The 18,756-nt window shown below is 41.9% G+C and overlaps 1 protein-coding gene and 1 pseudogene across 6 annotated transcripts in view; one reads left to right on the top strand and one right to left on the bottom strand.

Annotated features, from left to right (window-relative positions):
* LOC129460881 (zinc finger protein 44) overlaps positions 1–15,583 on the top strand; it is a 91,352-nt gene extending 75,769 nt beyond the window's left edge. For all 6 annotated transcript variants that reach the window (XM_055239371.2, XM_063616103.1, XM_063616102.1 and 3 more), the window contains 3 exons: positions 10,694–10,820; positions 11,719–11,779; positions 13,332–15,583. In XM_055239371.2, coding sequence (XP_055095346.1) covers positions 10,694–10,820; positions 11,719–11,779; positions 13,332–14,988 — 1,845 coding nt within the window. In that variant the 3' untranslated portion in view covers positions 14,989–15,583. The remainder of the gene's footprint in view (positions 1–10,693; positions 10,821–11,718; positions 11,780–13,331) is intronic.
* Positions 1,241–2,108, bottom strand: LOC129460897 (small ribosomal subunit protein uS5-like; annotated as a pseudogene).
* Positions 15,584–18,756: the final 3,173 nt, after the last annotated feature.

The raw sequence follows: 18,756 nt of genomic DNA, 5'->3' as shown, positions 1-18,756 counted from the left end.
TCGAACTCCTGACTTCATGATCCACCCGCCTCGGTCTCCCAAAGTGCTGGGATTACAGGCGTGAGCCACCACACCTGGCCTCCAATGATCTGTTTTTTAACAAGCCCTTCAGATGATTCTCATGCATGAGAACTAGTTCATCAGAGCAACCTGTTAAAATATAATGCAAAAAGATGTAACTAAAATGTAAATATAATTAGTAACTAAATTGGAACACTCGAGAATATTGATTTGATTCAAAGACATCAAGAAAGGATGAACAGAAGGGGGAAAAACACAAAAATTGCTGAAAAGGTTTTTGTTTTCTTTATTTGCCTCAATCTGTTTGACACATGCTAAAATTTGAGGCTATGGGTTATGCAGTTTACTCACACATTGCAGTGCTCATAGGACTTGACTTTTTTTTTTTTTTGAGATCTTTTTTGAGATGGAGTCTCGCTCTGTCACCCAGGCTAGAGTGCAGTGGCGTGATCTCCGCTCACTGCAAGCTCTGACCTCCGTGTTCACGCCATTCTCCTGCCTCAGCCTCCCGAGTAGCTGGGACTACAGGTGCCCGCCACCACGCCTGGCTAATTTTTTTGTATTTTTAGTAGAGATGGGGTTTCACTGTGTTCGCTAGGATGGTCTCCATCTCCTGACCTCGTGATCCACCCGCCTCGGCCTCCCAAAGTGTTAGGATTACAGGTGTGAGCCACCATGCCCGGCCAGGACTTGACTTTTAAGTTAATTTTTTGATGTTGTTGACAATGTTATTTTTGGTTTTGTCTCTACATGCTAACAGTTCATGAATTTTTCAACACATGGGGGAACATTGCTGGGTTATAGATTATAGACAAACTTCAGTTTACTAGGAAATCATAATAGCATGTGTGGATTAACTGTCTGACAAGGCTGGGTGCTGTGGCTCATGCCTGTTATCCCAGCACTTTGGGAAGCCTTGGCGGGTGGATCACCTGAGGTCAGGAGTTTGAGATTAGCCTGGCCAACATGGTGAAACCCTATTTCTGCTAAAAGCACAAAATATCCGGACGTGGTGGCGGGCACCTGTAATCCCAGCTACTCAGGAGGCTGAGCCAGGAGAATTGCTTGGACCCAGGAGGTGGAGGTTGCAGTGAGCCGAGATCGTGTCTTTGCACTCCAGCCTGGGCAACAAGAGTGAAAATCTGTCTCAAAAAACAAACAACAAACTGACTATGTATGCATGTCTGTTTATACATTTTTTTTTCAGGCCGAATTTATTTTTCTTGTACAAAAGCCCTATGTTGTAGCCACAGCTGGAGCCTGGGTCCTCTGCACAGAGACTCTGGTGTGGGTCTTAACGAAGTGGTCAGTGAATTCCTGATAGGGAGACTTGGTGAATACAGTCTCCTTTGAGAGGTTGGGGGTCAGGTAGCTGTAGGTCTTAGAGATGGCATCAAAGGTGGCCTTGGCGAAGTTGCCCAGGGTGGCAGTGCAGCCCTGGGCTGAGGTGTAGCAGTCACTGATACCAGCCATCATGAGCAGCTTCTTGGGCACAGGCACCGAGACGATGCCAGTGTCCCTGGGTGCGGGGATGAGGTGCACCAGCACAGAGCCGCAGTGGCCTGTCACCTTGCAAGGGTCGGTGTGGGGCTTGCCGATCTTGTTCCCCCAGTAGCCTCTGCGCACGGGGACAGTGGAGAGCTTGGCCAGGATGATGGCCCCGTGGATGGCAGTGGCTGCCTCCTTGGAGCACTTAACTCCCAGAGTGACACGGCCATTGTAGTCCCCGATGGCAACAAACGCCTTGAACCTGGTGCGCTGGCCGGCACGGGTCTGCTTCTGCACTGGTGTAATCAAAACCTCATCCTTGAGAGAGGCCCCCAGGAACAAGTCAATGATCTCAGATTCCTTGATGGGCAGGGAGAAGAGATAGATCTCCTCCGGGGACTAGATCTTCATGTCCTTGACCAGGCAGCCCAGCCTGGTAACGGGCATCCACTCCTTATCCTCAGCCTTGCCTCTCAGAGCTCCGTGGCCCCGGCCCCGGATGCCACTGCAGAAATCTCCGAGGAAGCCACCGTGGTTCCCCATCCCAGGGTCCCCAGGGCCTCTGGACCCCCGCGCTGCACCTGCATCAGCCATTTGGTGTTTTCTCAGAAAAGAAGCTGTACCTTTTAATATTTATCTTTTAGTTATCTCCGTGTGATTATGTATTATCTCCACATGATTATATATTGTGTTTTTACTGGATTAGCATTCATGTTGAACATACCTCCTTTGTGGGCTTTCATCTGTGAAATAATTCTCAGTCATTTAATCATTTGCATAGTAAATGCAAATGTTTGCTTTGTTTCTCTCTTTTTGTTTTAGGCATACTTTATACACATCCTTTTTTACATGGAAGGATTGGTAATATTTCCTTTCAGATGGTGGTTTATCTTTTAAATTTATTCTGTTTAGATGAACTCTTCCTAAATTTTTAATTTTTTTAGATAATGTCCAGCTCTGTCACCCAGGCTGGACTGCAGTGGCATAATCAGCTCACTGCAGCCTCAAACTCCTGGGCTTCCAAGTAGCTGGGACTATAGGCATGTGCCACCACACTTGGCTAATTTTTTAATTTTGTGTAGCAAGAGAGTCTGCCATGTTGCCGGGCTGGGTTCAAATTCCTGGCCTCAAGAGTTCCTATTGCCTTGGCCTCCCACAGTACTGGGGTTATAGATGTGAGTCACTGTGCCTGCCTCTTCTTAATGTAATTAGAGTTCAATTTGCCAGACTTCTCCTTTGGAAGCTACTTTATTTTCTTATATAAGAAGACTCTTGTTAAATAAGAAAAACATTTTTCTGGCTGGGCGCGGTGGCTTATGCCTGTAATCCCAGCACTTTGGGAGGCCGAGGAGGGCGGATCACGAGGTCAGGAGATCGCGACCATCCTGGCTAACACGGAGAAACCCCGTCTCTACTAAAAATACAAAAAAGTGGCCGGGCGCGGTGGCTCACGCTTGTAATCCCAGCACTTTGGGAGGCCGAGGCGGGCGGATCACGAGGTCAGGAGATCGAGACCACAGTGAAACCCCGTCTCTACTAAAAATACAAAAAAATTAGCCGGGCGTGGTGGCGGGCGCCTGTAGTCCCAGCTACTCGGAGAGGCTGAGGCAGGAGAATGGCGTGAACCCGGGAGGCGGAGCTTGCAGTTAGCTGAGATTGCGCCATGCACTCCAGCCTGGGCGACAGAGCGAGACTCCGTCTCAAAAAAAAAAAAAAAAAAAAAATTAGCCGGGCGTGACGGCGGGTGCCTATAATCCCAGCTACTCGGGAGGCTGAGGCAGGAGAATGGCATGAACCCGGGAGGCGGAGCTTGCAGTGAGCCGAGATCATGCCACTGCACTCAAGCCTGGGTGACAGTGCGAGACTCTGTCTCAAAAAAAAAAAAATTTTTTTTTCTGTAATTTCTAAAAGTGTGCTGCTTTCGTCTTTCATAGGTGTTGTATATTCTTCTAATTTAATCTTTAGGTCTGTCTCTTGAAACTGGCTATAAACTTTATCTCTGCTCTGGTTTATCTCCAGGGATTTGGTTGGGGATGGTTACATTGCGCCTTTCGTGGGATACTTTTGTTTACCAAAAATAAGGCCATTGAGGCAGATATAATTTGATAAAGTTTTATTATAAGCCAAATTTGAGGATCAACTTGAGAAGACACACCAACAAATTTGGATATGTTCTAAAATCGATTACCAGTTGGTAATCTTTATGAGAAAGTTTAGGAGAAGCTGGAGGACTACTCATACCGGAATTGTCACTCTCCTTGAAGGGTACAATATAGACGTTACAATCATTGCCTATAGATGACAGCCGATAGGCTAAAATGTTCTAAGTGGAAGACAATCAGCAAAACATGATTCAGAAATAAATCAGTGTCTTTTTTGGTGTTAGTAGATCACGTTAATCATATCAACAGTTTGAAGAACTCACAATAAGATTTGAGGGACTCAAGATCCTTTACTCACAGACAGAATGTAATCCATTTAATTAGAAGACTTCTTGCCAGGCACGGTGTCTCATGCCTGTAATCCCAGCACTTTGGGAGGCCTAGGTGGGCGGATCACTGGAGGTCAGAAGTTCGAGACCAGCCTGACCAACATGGTGAAACCCCGTCTCTACTAAAAAATACAAAAATTAGCCGGGCATGGTGGCGGACACCTATAATCCCAGCTGCTCGGGAGGCTGAGGCAGGAGAATTGTTTGAACCCGGGAGGCGGAGGTTGCAGTGAGCCGAGATCACGCTATTGCACTCCAGCCTGGGTGACAGAGCAAGACTCCGTCTCAAAAAAAAAAAAAAAAAAAGACTTCTCCAAGCGGGTTGATTTGGAAACCTGCCAAATGTGACCTGTAGGTTATCACTTCTTTATCTTGGCAGGGAGCTTAATGCCTATATGTGAGACCAGTGACCTGATTCCTGTAGACTTCAAAGCCTAATGTGTGTAGAGAAAGAGTCTACCTCTCTCAGTCACTTAGGACTGCTATACCAGATTGCCATACACTGCATGCCTTAGACAACAAACATTCATTTCTCAAAGGCTGGAAGTCCAATGTCAAGCAGACGAGGCCTCTGGTAAGGGCCTGCTACCTGGTTTGAAGATGGCAGTCTAACCCTTATGTCCTCACATGGTGGAGATATGTCTGTAATGTCTGTCTAGTTTTGGTATTAGGGCAATGTTGGCCTTATAAAATGGAATAGAAAGTGTTTCCTTAGCTTCTGTTTTCTGGAAGAGATTGTAGAGAATTGGTATCATTTCCTCCATAAATGCTTGCCAGAATTCAGCAGTGAAATCGTTCTGACCTGTTACTTATTTTTTCTGGGACATTTATTATTTATTAATACCTTCAGTAGATACAGGCCTATTCATATTACGTAGGTCTCTTTTTGTGAGTTTTGGTAGATAGTATCTTTCAAGGAATTGGTCCATTCCATGTAATTTTATCAAATATATGGGCACTTAGTTGTTCCTAATAGTCTTTTATGGTCGTTTTACTGTCCATGGGAGTAGTAGTGATGGCTCCTCTTTTTTCTGAGTTAACTTGGCTATGGGCTTATGAATTTTAATAATGTTTCCAAAGAACCATCTGTTGGTTTGTTGATGTTTTCTACTGATTTCTTCATTGCTATTTCATTAATATCTCTTCCCATCGTTACTTTCCTCTGTTTGATTTACATTAATCTTGTCATTTTTCCCTAGTTTCCTAAAATGGAAGGTTAGGGTATTGATTTTAAACCTTTACTTTCTAGGAAATGCATTTAATTCTTTAAATTTCCCTCAAAGCACTGCCTTTACTCCATTCCAAAGATTTTGCTAAGATATATTATTTTTCATCAACATTGCAATATTTACATTTTGCTTGACAATTCTCCTTGAAGTTTGTGTAGTTGAGAAGTTTGTGGCTTCAATCTCCACTTTGTTGAGGTTTTTCAACTATGCTTCTATTACTAATTTTTACATTAATTCTAATATGATTTGATTGCATACTTTAAAAAAATTTGTTCAAGTGTGTTTTATGGCTGAGAATATTGTTCATCTTGGTGAATATTTCATGTAGGCTTGAGAAGAATATGTATGCTGTTGTTGAATGAATGATTCTATAAATGTTTCAATTAAATCCAGTTGATTGATAGTGCTGTTGAGTTCAGCTATATCATTAGTGATTTTCTGCAGAACTGATCTGTCAATTATTGATAGAGGTGAGTTGTTTTCCCTCAACTATAATCCTAGATTTGTGTATTTTGCCTTGTGGTTTTATATGTTTTTGCATTATGTATTTTGATGCTCTGTTTTATGGGCATAGATGTTAAGGATTATTATGTCGTATAGGATTGACTTCTTGATCATTATGAAATCTCTCTATCCCTTGTAATTTTTACAAAATCTAAAGCCTGATTTGTCTGAATGTAATATAGGTCTTCCAAATTTCTTTTGATCAGGGTTAGAATGGCATGTATTTCTTCATACTTGTATATTTAATGTATCTGTGTCTTTCTGTTTAAAATGCTTTTTTAAAATATAGTTTGGGGCCTTGTTTTTTATTTCACTCTGCCAGTCCCTTTCTTTTTTACTGGTGAATATAGATAATACACATTTAAGTGACAGTTGGCATAATTGGATTCAGATAAACATATATATTATTGTTTTCTATTTGTTGTTCTTCTCTGTTTTTTTAACTTCTCTTTTTCCTGCCCTTTTTCCTTTTAGCTGAGCATTCTATATGATTTTATTTTCTATATTATATGTCTATATAGTCTACTTTTTCTTAGATTCTATTAGTGAATTTCCCAGAGTTTGTGGTATAGCATTCACAACTAATGGGCCTTCAATTTCAAATAATACTATCCTGGCTTCAGGAATAGTGCCGTATAATAGTTCTGAAGTGTGATAGACTGTTCTTCCTCCCATCACATATAACATTACTTTCATTCATTAGTTCAACTGGGAGCTATAAACTACTGAATACATTGTTGATATTATTATTTTTTCTTTTGAGACAGAATCTTGCTCTGTTGCCCAGGCTGGAGTGCAATGGCATGATCTCGGCTCACTGCAACCTCCGCCTCCTGGGTTCAAGCAATTCTCCTGCCTCAGCCTTCCTAGTAGCTGGGATTACAGGTGTGCACCACCACACCCAGCTAATTTGATATTATTATTTTGAACAAACCTATATCTATTAGATCAGATAGGTATAAGAATAGTAAAGAATTTTTTGTGCCTTCAATTAATTGTTTCCTAACACTCTTCATATATATGTGTATGTATACACACACACACACACACACGCACACACAATCTGAATTTCTAACCCATATCATTTTTTTCTCTCTGATGAACTTCTTTTAACATTACTGGCAAGGCAGGTATACCAGTCACACATTCTTTCCATTTCATTCCCCCTCTTTTTTTTTTTTTTTTCCTCAGACCAGGTAATTTCAATTGTTTTACCTTCATTTTAGTTTTTTTTTTCCCCACTGGTTGCTCACATCTGTTGAATACCTTTAGTGATGTTTTCATTTAAGTTGTTGTATCTTGCAGCTGCAGAAATTCTATATGGCTCAATTTTTAACATATTTTGGTATTATTTTATCCCTACATCAATTTTCTGGTTTTCTTTTAGTTCTTTGTTTATTATTGTCTTTACCAAGTTAAATATATTTAAGACAGTTGCTTTACAGTTTTTATTCAGTAAATCCAGTGTCTGAGGTTTCTCAGAGATGATTTATCTCAAATTGTTTCCATTAATGAGTCATATTTTCATGTTTCTGTTTTATTTATTTCTCTTGGGTTTTTTGGGGGGGTTATTGAAAAGGAGACATTTGAATGTTATAATTGGGTAACTCTGGAAATCAGATTTTTGCCCCTTAATTGTTTGGTATTCTTGCTTGAAGGCTGAAATTATTCATTTCTTTTTCTTTTTTTAAATAGAGACAAAGTCTCACTATGTTGCCCAGGCTGGTCTCGAACTCCTGGCCTCAAGTGATCCTCCTGCCTCAGCCTCCCAAAGTTCTGGGATCTTTGTAATGTGGATCATCATTACAGGCTTGAGCCACTGCACCTGGCCTATTCATTTGTTTAGTAACATTTCCAAATTAGTTTGCAGAGGCTGTATTTCCTACTGGGTATAGACACTGAAGTCTCTGTTCTTTAGCTTGTGTTCATGCCGTGTTCTGACAGAGATTTCCTGACTTTAGCTTGTGTTCATCTAGCGTTCTGACAGAGATTTCCTGAATGTTAGAAGCTAAAAGTAAAAAAGATGAAACAAAACAAAAACCTGACCTCTTCCAGTCTTCATGGATGGCTCTCTGCTGGGGCATTCTTTGAGCACTTAGCCACAGTATTTACTACTTTAGCCTTCTCTTTCTGTTTAAATCTGGATGTTAGCCAGAGTTGAAAAAGAGGATCCCCACCCGTCTTTTATGAAAATATATTGTTTCCTGTGCCTGCATGGGGCTTTCTCCATTCCCCAGTATATCTGGGTGCTTTCGAATATGCTTATTTGTAAAGAAAAATTATACTCTAGCCTTTTCTCCTGGGACTTAGATGGTCTAATATATGTCTTTTTTTTTTTTCCTTGAAATAGTGTCACTCTTTCACTGAGACTTGAGTGCAGTGGCACAATCGTGGCTCACTGCAGCCTCAACCTCCCAGGCTCAAGCAATCCTCCTACTTTCCTGAGTAGCTGGGACTACAGGCATGCACCACCATACCCACCTAATTTTGTTTATTTTTTGTAGAGATGAGGTCTCCCTACGTTGCCCAGGCTGGTCTTAAACTCCTTGCCTTTAAGCAATCTGACCCCCTTGGTGCCGAGACCAGCTCAGTCATGGAGACCCTAACCCAGCAGCACTAGAGGAATTAGAGACACACACACACAGAAATTTAGAGTGTGGAGTGGGAAATCAGGGGGCTGACAGCCTTCAGAGCTGAGAGCCACGAACAGAGTTTTACCCACATATTTATTGACAGTAAGCCAGTGATAAGCATTGTTTCTATAGATTATAGATTAACTAAAAGCCTTCCTTACGGGAAACAAAGGGATGGGCTCTGGCTAGTTATCTGCAGCAGGAACATGTCCTTAAGGCACAGATGGCCTATGCTATTGTTTGTGGTTCGGGAACGCCTTAAGCAGTTTTCCACTCTGGGTGGGCCAGGTGTTCCTTGCCCTCATTCTGGTAAACCAACAACCTTCAGCATGTGCATCATAGCCATCACGAGCATGTCACAGTGCTGCAGAGATTTTGTTTATGGCCAGATTTGGGGGCCTGTTCCCAACACCTTGGCCTCCCAAAGTACTGGAATTACAGGTGTGAGCCACCATACCTGGCCTTCTAATGTATGTCTTAGTCATCTTGTGTTGTCTTAGGTGGTTGCACACTTTTTGTGTATTTTGCAACATTTTAAAGTAGTTCCTGCCCAGTTTGACTCTAACTGGATTCCATTGTAGATGAAATAGAAAAGAGAGCCTTGTTTCAGACCTTCGGTTAGTCCCCAGACTGATTCGAAAATACAAAGGCAATAATTTGGAAACAAAATGTGATCTGTACTCTCTGTAGTGATCAGAGTTCTACACTGAGAACTCTGCTGTCTTCAAGACTGGCAATGAGATGGGCAGAGATGGACCAAAGAAAAAACAATACAAGGCTTTTCTATCATTTTTCACTTTCCTATGTATATATCTTTTTCTCTCTGTTAATAATATGGGATGTGAAAAATTGCAGTTTTAAATCTTCTGTTTGTTTTTGTAAAGCTGTCTACTTTCTTGATGAGAAGGTTTTTTTTAAGCATCTTATTGGTTTATGTAATGTTATTGATTATTAAATGTCTGCTGTTGAGATTTATGGAATATAATCGATATTCATGAAAGCTGACACTGAATTCTAAGAACATTTGCAGTCTGTCCCCTTCTTTTCTTTCTCCTTTGACATTACCCAATAAAAAGTTACAATTTTTTCTATTTAGTTGGTAAAATCTCTTTTATTAGTCTTTTGTCATACTTAACTACATTTGATCTACAGGGAACCAGTCACCAGCTCCCAAATATTCCCTCTGTGTAATCACATAGAATAGGCTAAATCTCCCAAGTAAGAAATTGAAAAAACAAAACAACAACAACAACAAAAAAACACATGAAATATCATCTACCAGAGTTGCTCATTAGGGACCCCGTGCCTAGAGTGTTTCTTTGTGTCCGTCTTAGTCTATAAGACTGTTTTTTTGTTACTTATAACAGGATACCAGAACTGGGGTAATCTATAAGAAATGATATTTATTTTTTGCAGTTCTGGAAGCTGGGAAGATCAAGTAAGGTCAAAGCGGACATCTGGTGGGAACCTTCTTGCTGATGGGGACTCTGTAGAGTCCCTGGGTGGCACAGGGCATTACATGATGAGGGGGCTGTCTAGCTGAAGTATCTTCCTCTTCTCATAAGGACACCAGAACCTCATCTGTGATAACCCACTTATTAATTAAGCCTTTCATACATGAGTGGATTAATCCATCCATGTGTTCCAAACCCTCAAGACCCACTCACCTCTTAAACCACTACCTTTCATTACTTCCACATTGGAGATTCAGTTACAGCATGCATTTTGGAGGGGAAGACATTCAAACCTAGCAGTGGCTGATTGGGTATGCTTCCTGTGCTGAGGATATAATACAATTCCAAACTCTCAGAGGGAAGTTAGGAGTTAAGCAAATACCATAATTTTTACACAAACAGTATAGGCACACTCCACCCGTTATTAGTTATGCTCACGGGGCCCTCCCCTAAATACATTGTCTAGACACCACGAAAGGTTCAACATTGTGAACAAGCAGTTGTAAGGATATGCCATCTCAGGACTGCTAATTGTAACTCTCTTTTGCACAGCAGGTGGTAGGACTTTTTCATGACAAATACTACAGACCCACTGTAGAAAGACATTAGGAGTAATCCAGGCAATAAGATTCACTTGCATAATTCACCAGTAAGAGATATGTTCCTACTCAACTGTTATTTTAGCAAGCCCAATTCCAGCATCAGAATTCCAGCATCAGACAGTGAGTGTAGACACAGAATAAGAGTGGATTTACCATGTCATTGAATAAATGCTTGGAAACCACAGCATCATGGGAAGTTTATGAAGGTGAGTATGGGTTCTCAGTACTGTGAGTTTCAACCTTCCTTTTCTGGACATATGGGATGTTTCAGGACTCAGTGGCTTTTGAGGATGTGGCTGTGAACTTCACCCATGAGGAGTGGGCTTTGCTGGGTCCATCACAGAAGAATCTCTACAGAGATGTGATGCGAGAAACCATTAGGAACCTGAACTGTATAGGTATGGATGACATCATGTCTTCATTTAGTCAATTAGAGACATTTGTTTTGTGGTCATCAGTGCTGTTCAGTGATTTGAAATATGGAAAAGGGATACAGTTCACTCTTGAACAGCACAGGGTGAAGTGCCAGGCCCCAACCAGTTGTATGTCCTCATATAATTTTTTGACCGGCAGCATTATCAGTCATATAAACAAGTGACGAGCACATATATGTCATATGTATTGCATACTGTATTCTCAGAATAAAGTAAGTTAGAGAAAGTAAATTTTTTTCTTTATTTTGGAGATGGAGTCTCGCTCTGTCACCCATGCTGGGGTGCAGTGGCGCCATCTTGGCTCACTGCAAGCTCCGCCTCCTGGGTTCATGCCATTCTCCTGCCTCAGCCTCCTGAGTAGCTGGGACTACAGGCGCCTGCCACCATGCCCGGCTAATTTTTTGTATTTTTAGTAGAGACAGGGTTTCAACATGTTAGCCAGGATGGTCTCTATCTCATGACGTTGTGATCTGCCCGCCTCAGCCTCCCAAAGTGCTGGGATTACAGGCATGAGCCACCACGCCTGGCCTAGAGAAAGTAAATATTAATAAGAAAATCTTAAGGAAGAAAAACTATATTTACTCTGCATTAAGTTGAAGTGGATCATCATGAAGGTTTTCATCCTCATCTTCACATTGAGTAGGCTAACTAAGAAGAGGGGTTGATATTGCTGTCTCAGGGGTAGCAGAGACTGAAGAACATTTATATATAAATGGACTTGTGCAGTTCAAACCTGTGTTGTTCAGGAGTCAACTATAGTTCAATGAATGAATCATACATGATTGTAGTGTACATAAAATCTTAACAGTTTTTGTATCATTTTGTAATAATTTATAGTGAATTTTCTGGATCTCTCTTTTAGGAATGAAATGGGAAACCCAGAACATTGATGATCAGTACCAAAATCTCAGGAGAAATCCAAGGTAATTTGTACTTATAAGAGACAGGTGATGTCCGTGTAATGTTTCGGAGAATGACAAGAACTTTTAAAAAGAAGCAAAGATTATGAACAAGCCCAGCTTAAATTTATTTATTCTTAGAAAAATTTCTCTGTAAAAATATATTATTAAATGTGATATATATATATATATATATATATATATATATATATATATTTTTTTTTTTTTTTTTTTTTTTTTTTTTTTTTTTTGAGACAGAGTCTCGCTCTGTTGCCCAGGCTGGAGTGCAGTGGCACAATCTCGGCTCACTGCAAGCTCTGCCTCCCGGGTTCATGCCATTCTCCTGCCTCAGCCTCCTGAGTAGCTGGGACTACAGGCACCCACCATTGCACCCAGCTAATTTTTTTTTTATTTTTAGTAGAGATGAGGTTTCACTGTGGTCTCGATCTCCTGACCTCATGATCCTCCCGCCTCGGCCTTCCAAAGTGCTGGGATTACAGGCGTGAGCCACTGCGCCCAGCCGCGACATAAATATATTATTAAATGTGACATAGCTATTTAGTGTTTGCAAAGTAGTTCCCATGGAAACAATATTAAGATTTCCCATATGAGGCTGGGTGTGGTAGCTCATGCCTGCAATCCCAGCACTTTGGGAGGCTGAGACAGGAGGATCACTTGAGCTTGGGAGTTCGAGGCTGCAGTGATCTGTGATGGCACTGGTGCACTCTAACCTAAGTGACAGAGTAAGACCCTGTCTTAAAAAAAAAAAAAAGAAAGAAAGGCTGGGCGCAGTGGCTCATGCCTGTAATCCCAGCACTTTGGGAGGCCAAGGCGGGTGGATCACGAGGTCAGGAGATCGAGACCAACCTGGCCAACATGGTGAAACCCCATCTCTACTAAAAATACACAAAAATTAGCTGGGTGTGGTAGTGCACGCCTGTAGTCCCAGCTACTTGGGAGGCTGAGGCAGGAGAATCACTTGAACCCGGGAGGCGGAGGTTGCAGCAAGCCGAGATAGCACCAACTGCACTCCAGCCTGACGACAGAGGGAGACTCCATCTCAAAAAAAAAAAAAAAAAAAAAAAAGAATCCCCATGTGCATATCATTGTCTTGAAAATAGCTGGGATTAAGTTATCTTGCACAACATTCAGTCCATTCACATTCAAGCAGGGCATGAAGCTTATAGCTCACCTGATAACATTAAAAATGTAAATCTGGCCGGGCGCAGTGGCTCACGCTTGTAATCCCAGCACTTTGGGAGGCCGAGGCGGGCGGATCACGAGGTCAGGAGATCGAGACCACGGTGAAACCCCGTCTCTACTAAAAATACAAAAAATTAGCCGGGCGTCATGGCGGGCGCCTGTAGTCCCAGCTACTCGGAGAGGCTGAGGCAGGAGAATGGCGTGAACCCAGGAGGCGGAGCTTGCAGTGAGCCGAGATCGCGCCACTGCACTCCAGCCTGGGCGACAGAGCGAGACTGTGTCTCAAAAAAAAAACAAAAATGTAAATCTAATACCTATTGATAAATATAATTCAATAATAAACCTTTAGTAATGTACTTTTCATTTTTTACAGATGTGATGTGGTAGAGAGATTTGGTAAAAGTAAAGATGGTAGTCAGTGTGGAGAAACCTTAAGCCAGATTCGAAATAGTATTGTAAACAAGAACACTCCCGCCAGAGTAGATGCATGTGGAAGCAGTGTGAATGGAGAAGTCATAATGGGTCATTCATCCCTGAATTGCTACATCAGAGTTGACACTGGACACAAACACCAGGAGTGTCACGAATATGCAGAGAAGCCATATACACATAAGCAGTGTGGGAAAGGCTTAAGTTATTGCCACTCCTTTCCAACATGTGAAAGGCCTCACACTGGAAAGAAACCCTATGATTGTAAGGAATGTGGAAAAACCTTCAGTTCTCCTGGAAACCTTCGAAGACATATGGTAGTAAAAGGTGGAGATGGACCTTATAAATGTGAATTGTGTGGGAAAGCCTTTTTTTGGCCCAGTTTATTACGTATGCATCAAAGAGCTCACACTGGAGAGAAACCGTATGAATGTAAGCACTGTTCTAAAGCCTTCCCTGTTTACAGTTCCTATCTAAGACATGAAAAAATACACACTGGAGAGAAACCGTATGAATGTAAGCAGTGTTCCAAAGCCTTCCCTGATTATAGTTCCTATCTAAGACATGAAAGAACTCACACTGGTGAGAAACCCTACAAATGTAAACAATGTGGGAAAGCCTTCAGTGTTTCCGGTTCCCTTCGAGTACATGAAAGAATTCACACTGGAGAGAAACCCTATACATGTAAACAGTGTGGGAAAGCTTTTTGTCATCTTGGAAGCTTTCAAAGACACATGGTAACGCACAGTGGAGATGGACCTCATAAATGTAAGATATGTGGGAAAGGCTTTGATTTTCCTGGTTCAGCACGAATTCATGAAGGAACTCACACTCTAGAGAAACCCTATGAATGTAAGCAATGTGGGAAATTGTTATCTCATCGCTCAAGCTTTCGAAGACACATGATGGCACACACCGGAGATGGCCCTCATAAATGCACGGTATGTGGGAAAGCCTTTGATTCTCCCAGTGTATTTCAAAGACATGAAAGGACTCACACTGGAGAGAAACCCTATGAATGCAAGCAATGTGGGAAAGCCTTCCGTACTTCCAGTTCCCTTCGAAAACATGAAACAACACACACTGGAGAGCAACCCTATAAATGTAAATGTGGAAAAGCTTTTAGTGATTTCTTTTCCTTTCAAAGTCATGAAACAACACACAGTGAAGAGGAGCCTTACGAATGTAAGGAGTGTGGGAAAGCATTTAGTTCTTTTAAATACTTTTGTCGCCATGAAAGGACTCACAGTGAAGAAAAATCTTATGAGTGTCAAACTTGTGGGAAAGCCTTCAGTCGTTTCAGTTACTTAAAAACTCATGAAAGGACTCACACGGCAGAGAAACCATATGAATGTAAGCAATGCAGGAAAGCATTCTTTTGGCCCTCTTTCCTTCTAAGACATGAAAGGACTCACACTGGAGAAAGACCCTATGAATGTAAACACTGTGGTAAAGCCTTCAGTCGTTCCAGTTTCTGTCGAGAACATGAAAGAACTCACACTGGAGAGAAGCCCTATGAATGTAAGGAATGTGGGAAAGCCTTCAGTTCTCTCAGTTCCTTTAATAGACATAAAAGGACGCACTGGAAGGATATTCTATAAGTGTATGGAATGTGGGAAAGCATTCATTAGTTTTGTCACATTCAGATACTTGAAAGAAATAAATCCTGTGAATGTAAACGTGGTAAAGCCTTAAGAAGTTTCCAGGCTGGGCGCAGTGGCTCACGCCTGTAATCCCAGCACTTTGGGAGGCCGAGGAGGGCAGATCACGAGGCCAGGAGATCAAGACCAGCCTGGCTAACATGGGAAACCCTGTCTCTACTACAAATATGAAAAAAAAAATAGCCGGGCATAGTTGCTCGCACCTGTAGTCCCAGCTACTCAGGAGGCTGAGGCAGGAGAATCCCTTGAACCCGGGAGGTGGAGGTTGCAGTGAGCCGAGATTGCAATACTGCACTCCAGCTTGGGTGATAGAGTGAGACTCCATCTCAAAAAAAAAAAAAAAGTTTCCATTTCTTTCAAATAGAGTTGCTGCCTCCTATATGCAAGAAGATTGGTTCCAGTACACGCTGTGTATACCTAAATCCACAGATGCCAGCTCTTTTATAAAATGGAATATTTGCATGTACCTACCCACATTCTCCTGTATACTCTATATCATGTCTAGATTAATTAAAATATCTCATGCATTGTAAAAGCTGTGTACATAGTTGTATTTAGGGAATCATGAGAAAAAAAAATATATGTGTTCAGTACAGACCCAACTATTGCAGGCCTATCTACATAGTATATATCACTTATAATGCTACAGTTTCTTATTTCAATACTCAGATTACTTTTGTTTAATGACCTGAAAGAATGTGTTAACACCAACCACAATTCTGGTTTTTCTTTCTTGATAACCCAAGTATTATGATGGTTATGACAATGATGATTGCTGTATGGTGCCTAATGTGATGTGTAGAGGTGACTAGATGTGTGGCATCATAGATAAACAGTGAGACCTCAGGCTAACTTGAATCTTGACAGGACATCAAGACCTTCATCTATGTTGGAAGACCCAGGTTCTGATTGAAGATGTTGACTCATTGCAGGAGGCTAATACTAATGTCGGCATCTGTTCAGCTTGAGGGCTGAAGATGTTTGTGTTGAAGGGTGTGTCTTCATATTTGCAGATATTTAGTTAGAAGCATTGTTTTAGGAAGCTAGTTCTTTTTCTTTGAATCCCTAAAAAAAACCTTAGTGTTCGTTTGCATATTTTCCCTTATATGACACAGAAGCTTTTTTCAATCAAAGGATCTTAGCTGAGGTTGATAATCTTTAACACTTGCACCTTTCAGAGGCTATAGATGCCCCAAGATCTGCTGCAAATTTTTTGTGTGTCCAAATCAGTGGCACTGCTCCTCTTCTTAATCTTCTGCATCATCATCATCATCATCACTTGTAGAGGATTTTAGTATATCTTCAGTTTCCTTATTAGTAAGGATTTCTCTGTCCTCTTCTGTGTTCCTCAGTGTTGTCTTTATTCCTGTCAGAGATAGCCTTTTCCACCAACTTTCTTTGCAACATTTAAGATATTCCTGACTGCTGTATCAGTCTTGGGGAAACCCCTGAAATCACTTACTCCCTCACTCCAATGGCTTCCAATATGCTTTGGGTGTCCTGGGCTTTAGGGCATCTACAGCTTCTGCAGTAAGCACAGTTGCATCTGCAATTGTGAAGCTGTTCCATAAGTACACTGTGGTACAGTCAGGGTTAGAATCAAGGCAACAAATTGTATAAATGTTGAGGTGGGGCTGGGCGCACTGGTTCACACCTGTAATCCTAGCACTTTAGGAGGCTGAGGCAGATGGATCACTTGAGGTCAAAAGTTCGGTACCAGCCTGGTCAACATGGTGAAACCCCATCTCTACTAAAAATACAAAAATTAGCCGGGCCTGGTGTCATGCGCATGTAGTCCCAGCTACTTGGAAGGCTGAGGCAAGAGAATCACTTGAACCCAGGAGGCAGAGGTTGCAGTGAGCCAAGATCCTACCACTGCACTCCAGTCTGGGTGACAGAGTGAGACTTGGTCTCAAGAAGAAAAAAAAAAAGTTGAAGTGGGTGTAAATTGCTTTAATCTGCTTGATGATGCCTTGGTCAAGTGGCTGTGGCAGTGATAACAGTGTTAGAAGGCAAGAACATCACACTTTTTCATCAGCATAACAGAAAAATTAAATTTTTGTTTCTGTATTGAACATGAGCTTTGCTGGATATAGGATTCTTGGTTAAGCTATGTTTCATAGCAGAGCATGATGAGAGTGTGTGAGAGGCTTCCCACTGAAAGGAGGAATGGAACCTAAGAAAGAGCAAATATATGTATTTTACCCTAGTTATTATTACAGTAGTCAACTAATGTCACAAAACAATGATCAATATGAAGAATGGGAAGGAAGAAGCAAATAATGTGGTTGGAGATTATAGCATTGTCTTCTTAGGAAACTGAAGACAAAACAACTGGAAATCTATTAAAACTGTGAAGGAGTCGGCCGGGTGCCGTGGCTCACGCCTGTAATCCCAGTACTTTGGGAGGCCGAGGTGGGCGGATCACGAGGTCAGGAGATCGGGACCACGGTGAAACCCCGTCTCTACTAAAAATACAACAACAATGAAAAATAAGCTGGGCGTGGTGGTGGGCGCCTATAGTCCCAGATACTCGGAGAGGCTGAGGCAGGAGAATGGCGGGAACCCGGGAGGCGGAGCTTGCAGTGAGCCAAGATTGCGCCACTGCACTCCAGCCTGGGCGACAGAGCGAGACTCTGTCTCAAAAAAAAAAAAAAAAAACTGTGAAGGAGTCAATTTGCTGCTTATGGAGTAAGCATACCCTGTATTCATGATAGCATATACAATTGACTTAAATAATATTTCTTGCAAATATATATAAATTTCTGAGGATGGTACTATATTTGTGGACAAGTATAAGTGTTTTCTGATGAGATGACCTAAGTATCACCTCCATTTATATATATATATACACAACTGATGGATTGAAGTCTCCTCATCCCAGTGCTCATTGGGGAGAAATCCCATAATGTAAGTAATTTGGGAAAATCCAATCCAAATTAACTCATGTATAGTGCTCCAGAAAATTTGCATCATCGAAGAAATGTTATAACATTTATAACTATTGGCCAGGTGTGGTGACACACATCTATAATTCCAGCACTTTGGGAGGCTGAGGTGGGAGGATCGCTTGAGGCCAGGAGTTCAAGACCAGCCTGGGGAACATAGTGAGACTCCATCTATTTTATTTTATCTTATGTTGTTATGTTATTTATTTTTTGAGACAGAGTTTCACTCTTGTTGCCCAGGCTGGAGTGCAATGGCGCTATCTCGGCTCACTGCAACCTCTGCCTCCCGGGTTCAAGCGATTCTCCTGCCTCAGCCTCCCGAGTAGCTGGGATTACAGGCACCTGCCACTATGCCTCGCTAATTTTGTATTTTTAGTAGAGACAGGGTTTCTCCATGTTAGCCAGGATGGTCTCAATCTCCTGACCTTGTGATCCACCCGCCGTGGCCTCCCAAAGTGCTGGGATTACAGGCGTGAGCCACCATGTCTGGCCTTCTTTTTTAGAATGTGTAAATTAGACACAATTTTTTTCATGTCATGCACATAAAAGCAGTATTTTCCAGCAGTGGTCGCTCACTCTCCTCCTTGCTGGGCAGACAGTCAGTGTATCCAGGGTGCAGTGATTTTGGAGTATCCAGGTATGGATGAACTATTTACTTGTGGTTGGAGCTTCCCAGATTCTCATAGCCGGGGGCCCAGGCATGGTGGCTCAAGCCTGTAATCCCAACACTTTGGGAGGCAAAGGCAGGAGGATCACTTGA

This window comes from Symphalangus syndactylus, chromosome 13 (genome assembly GCF_028878055.3).
Source record: "Symphalangus syndactylus isolate Jambi chromosome 13, NHGRI_mSymSyn1-v2.1_pri, whole genome shotgun sequence".
In the NCBI taxonomy this organism is placed as follows: Eukaryota; Metazoa; Chordata; class Mammalia; order Primates; family Hylobatidae; genus Symphalangus; species Symphalangus syndactylus.
The sequence above is the reverse complement of the archived record's forward strand: the minus strand, read 5'-3'. Positions and strand labels throughout refer to the sequence as shown.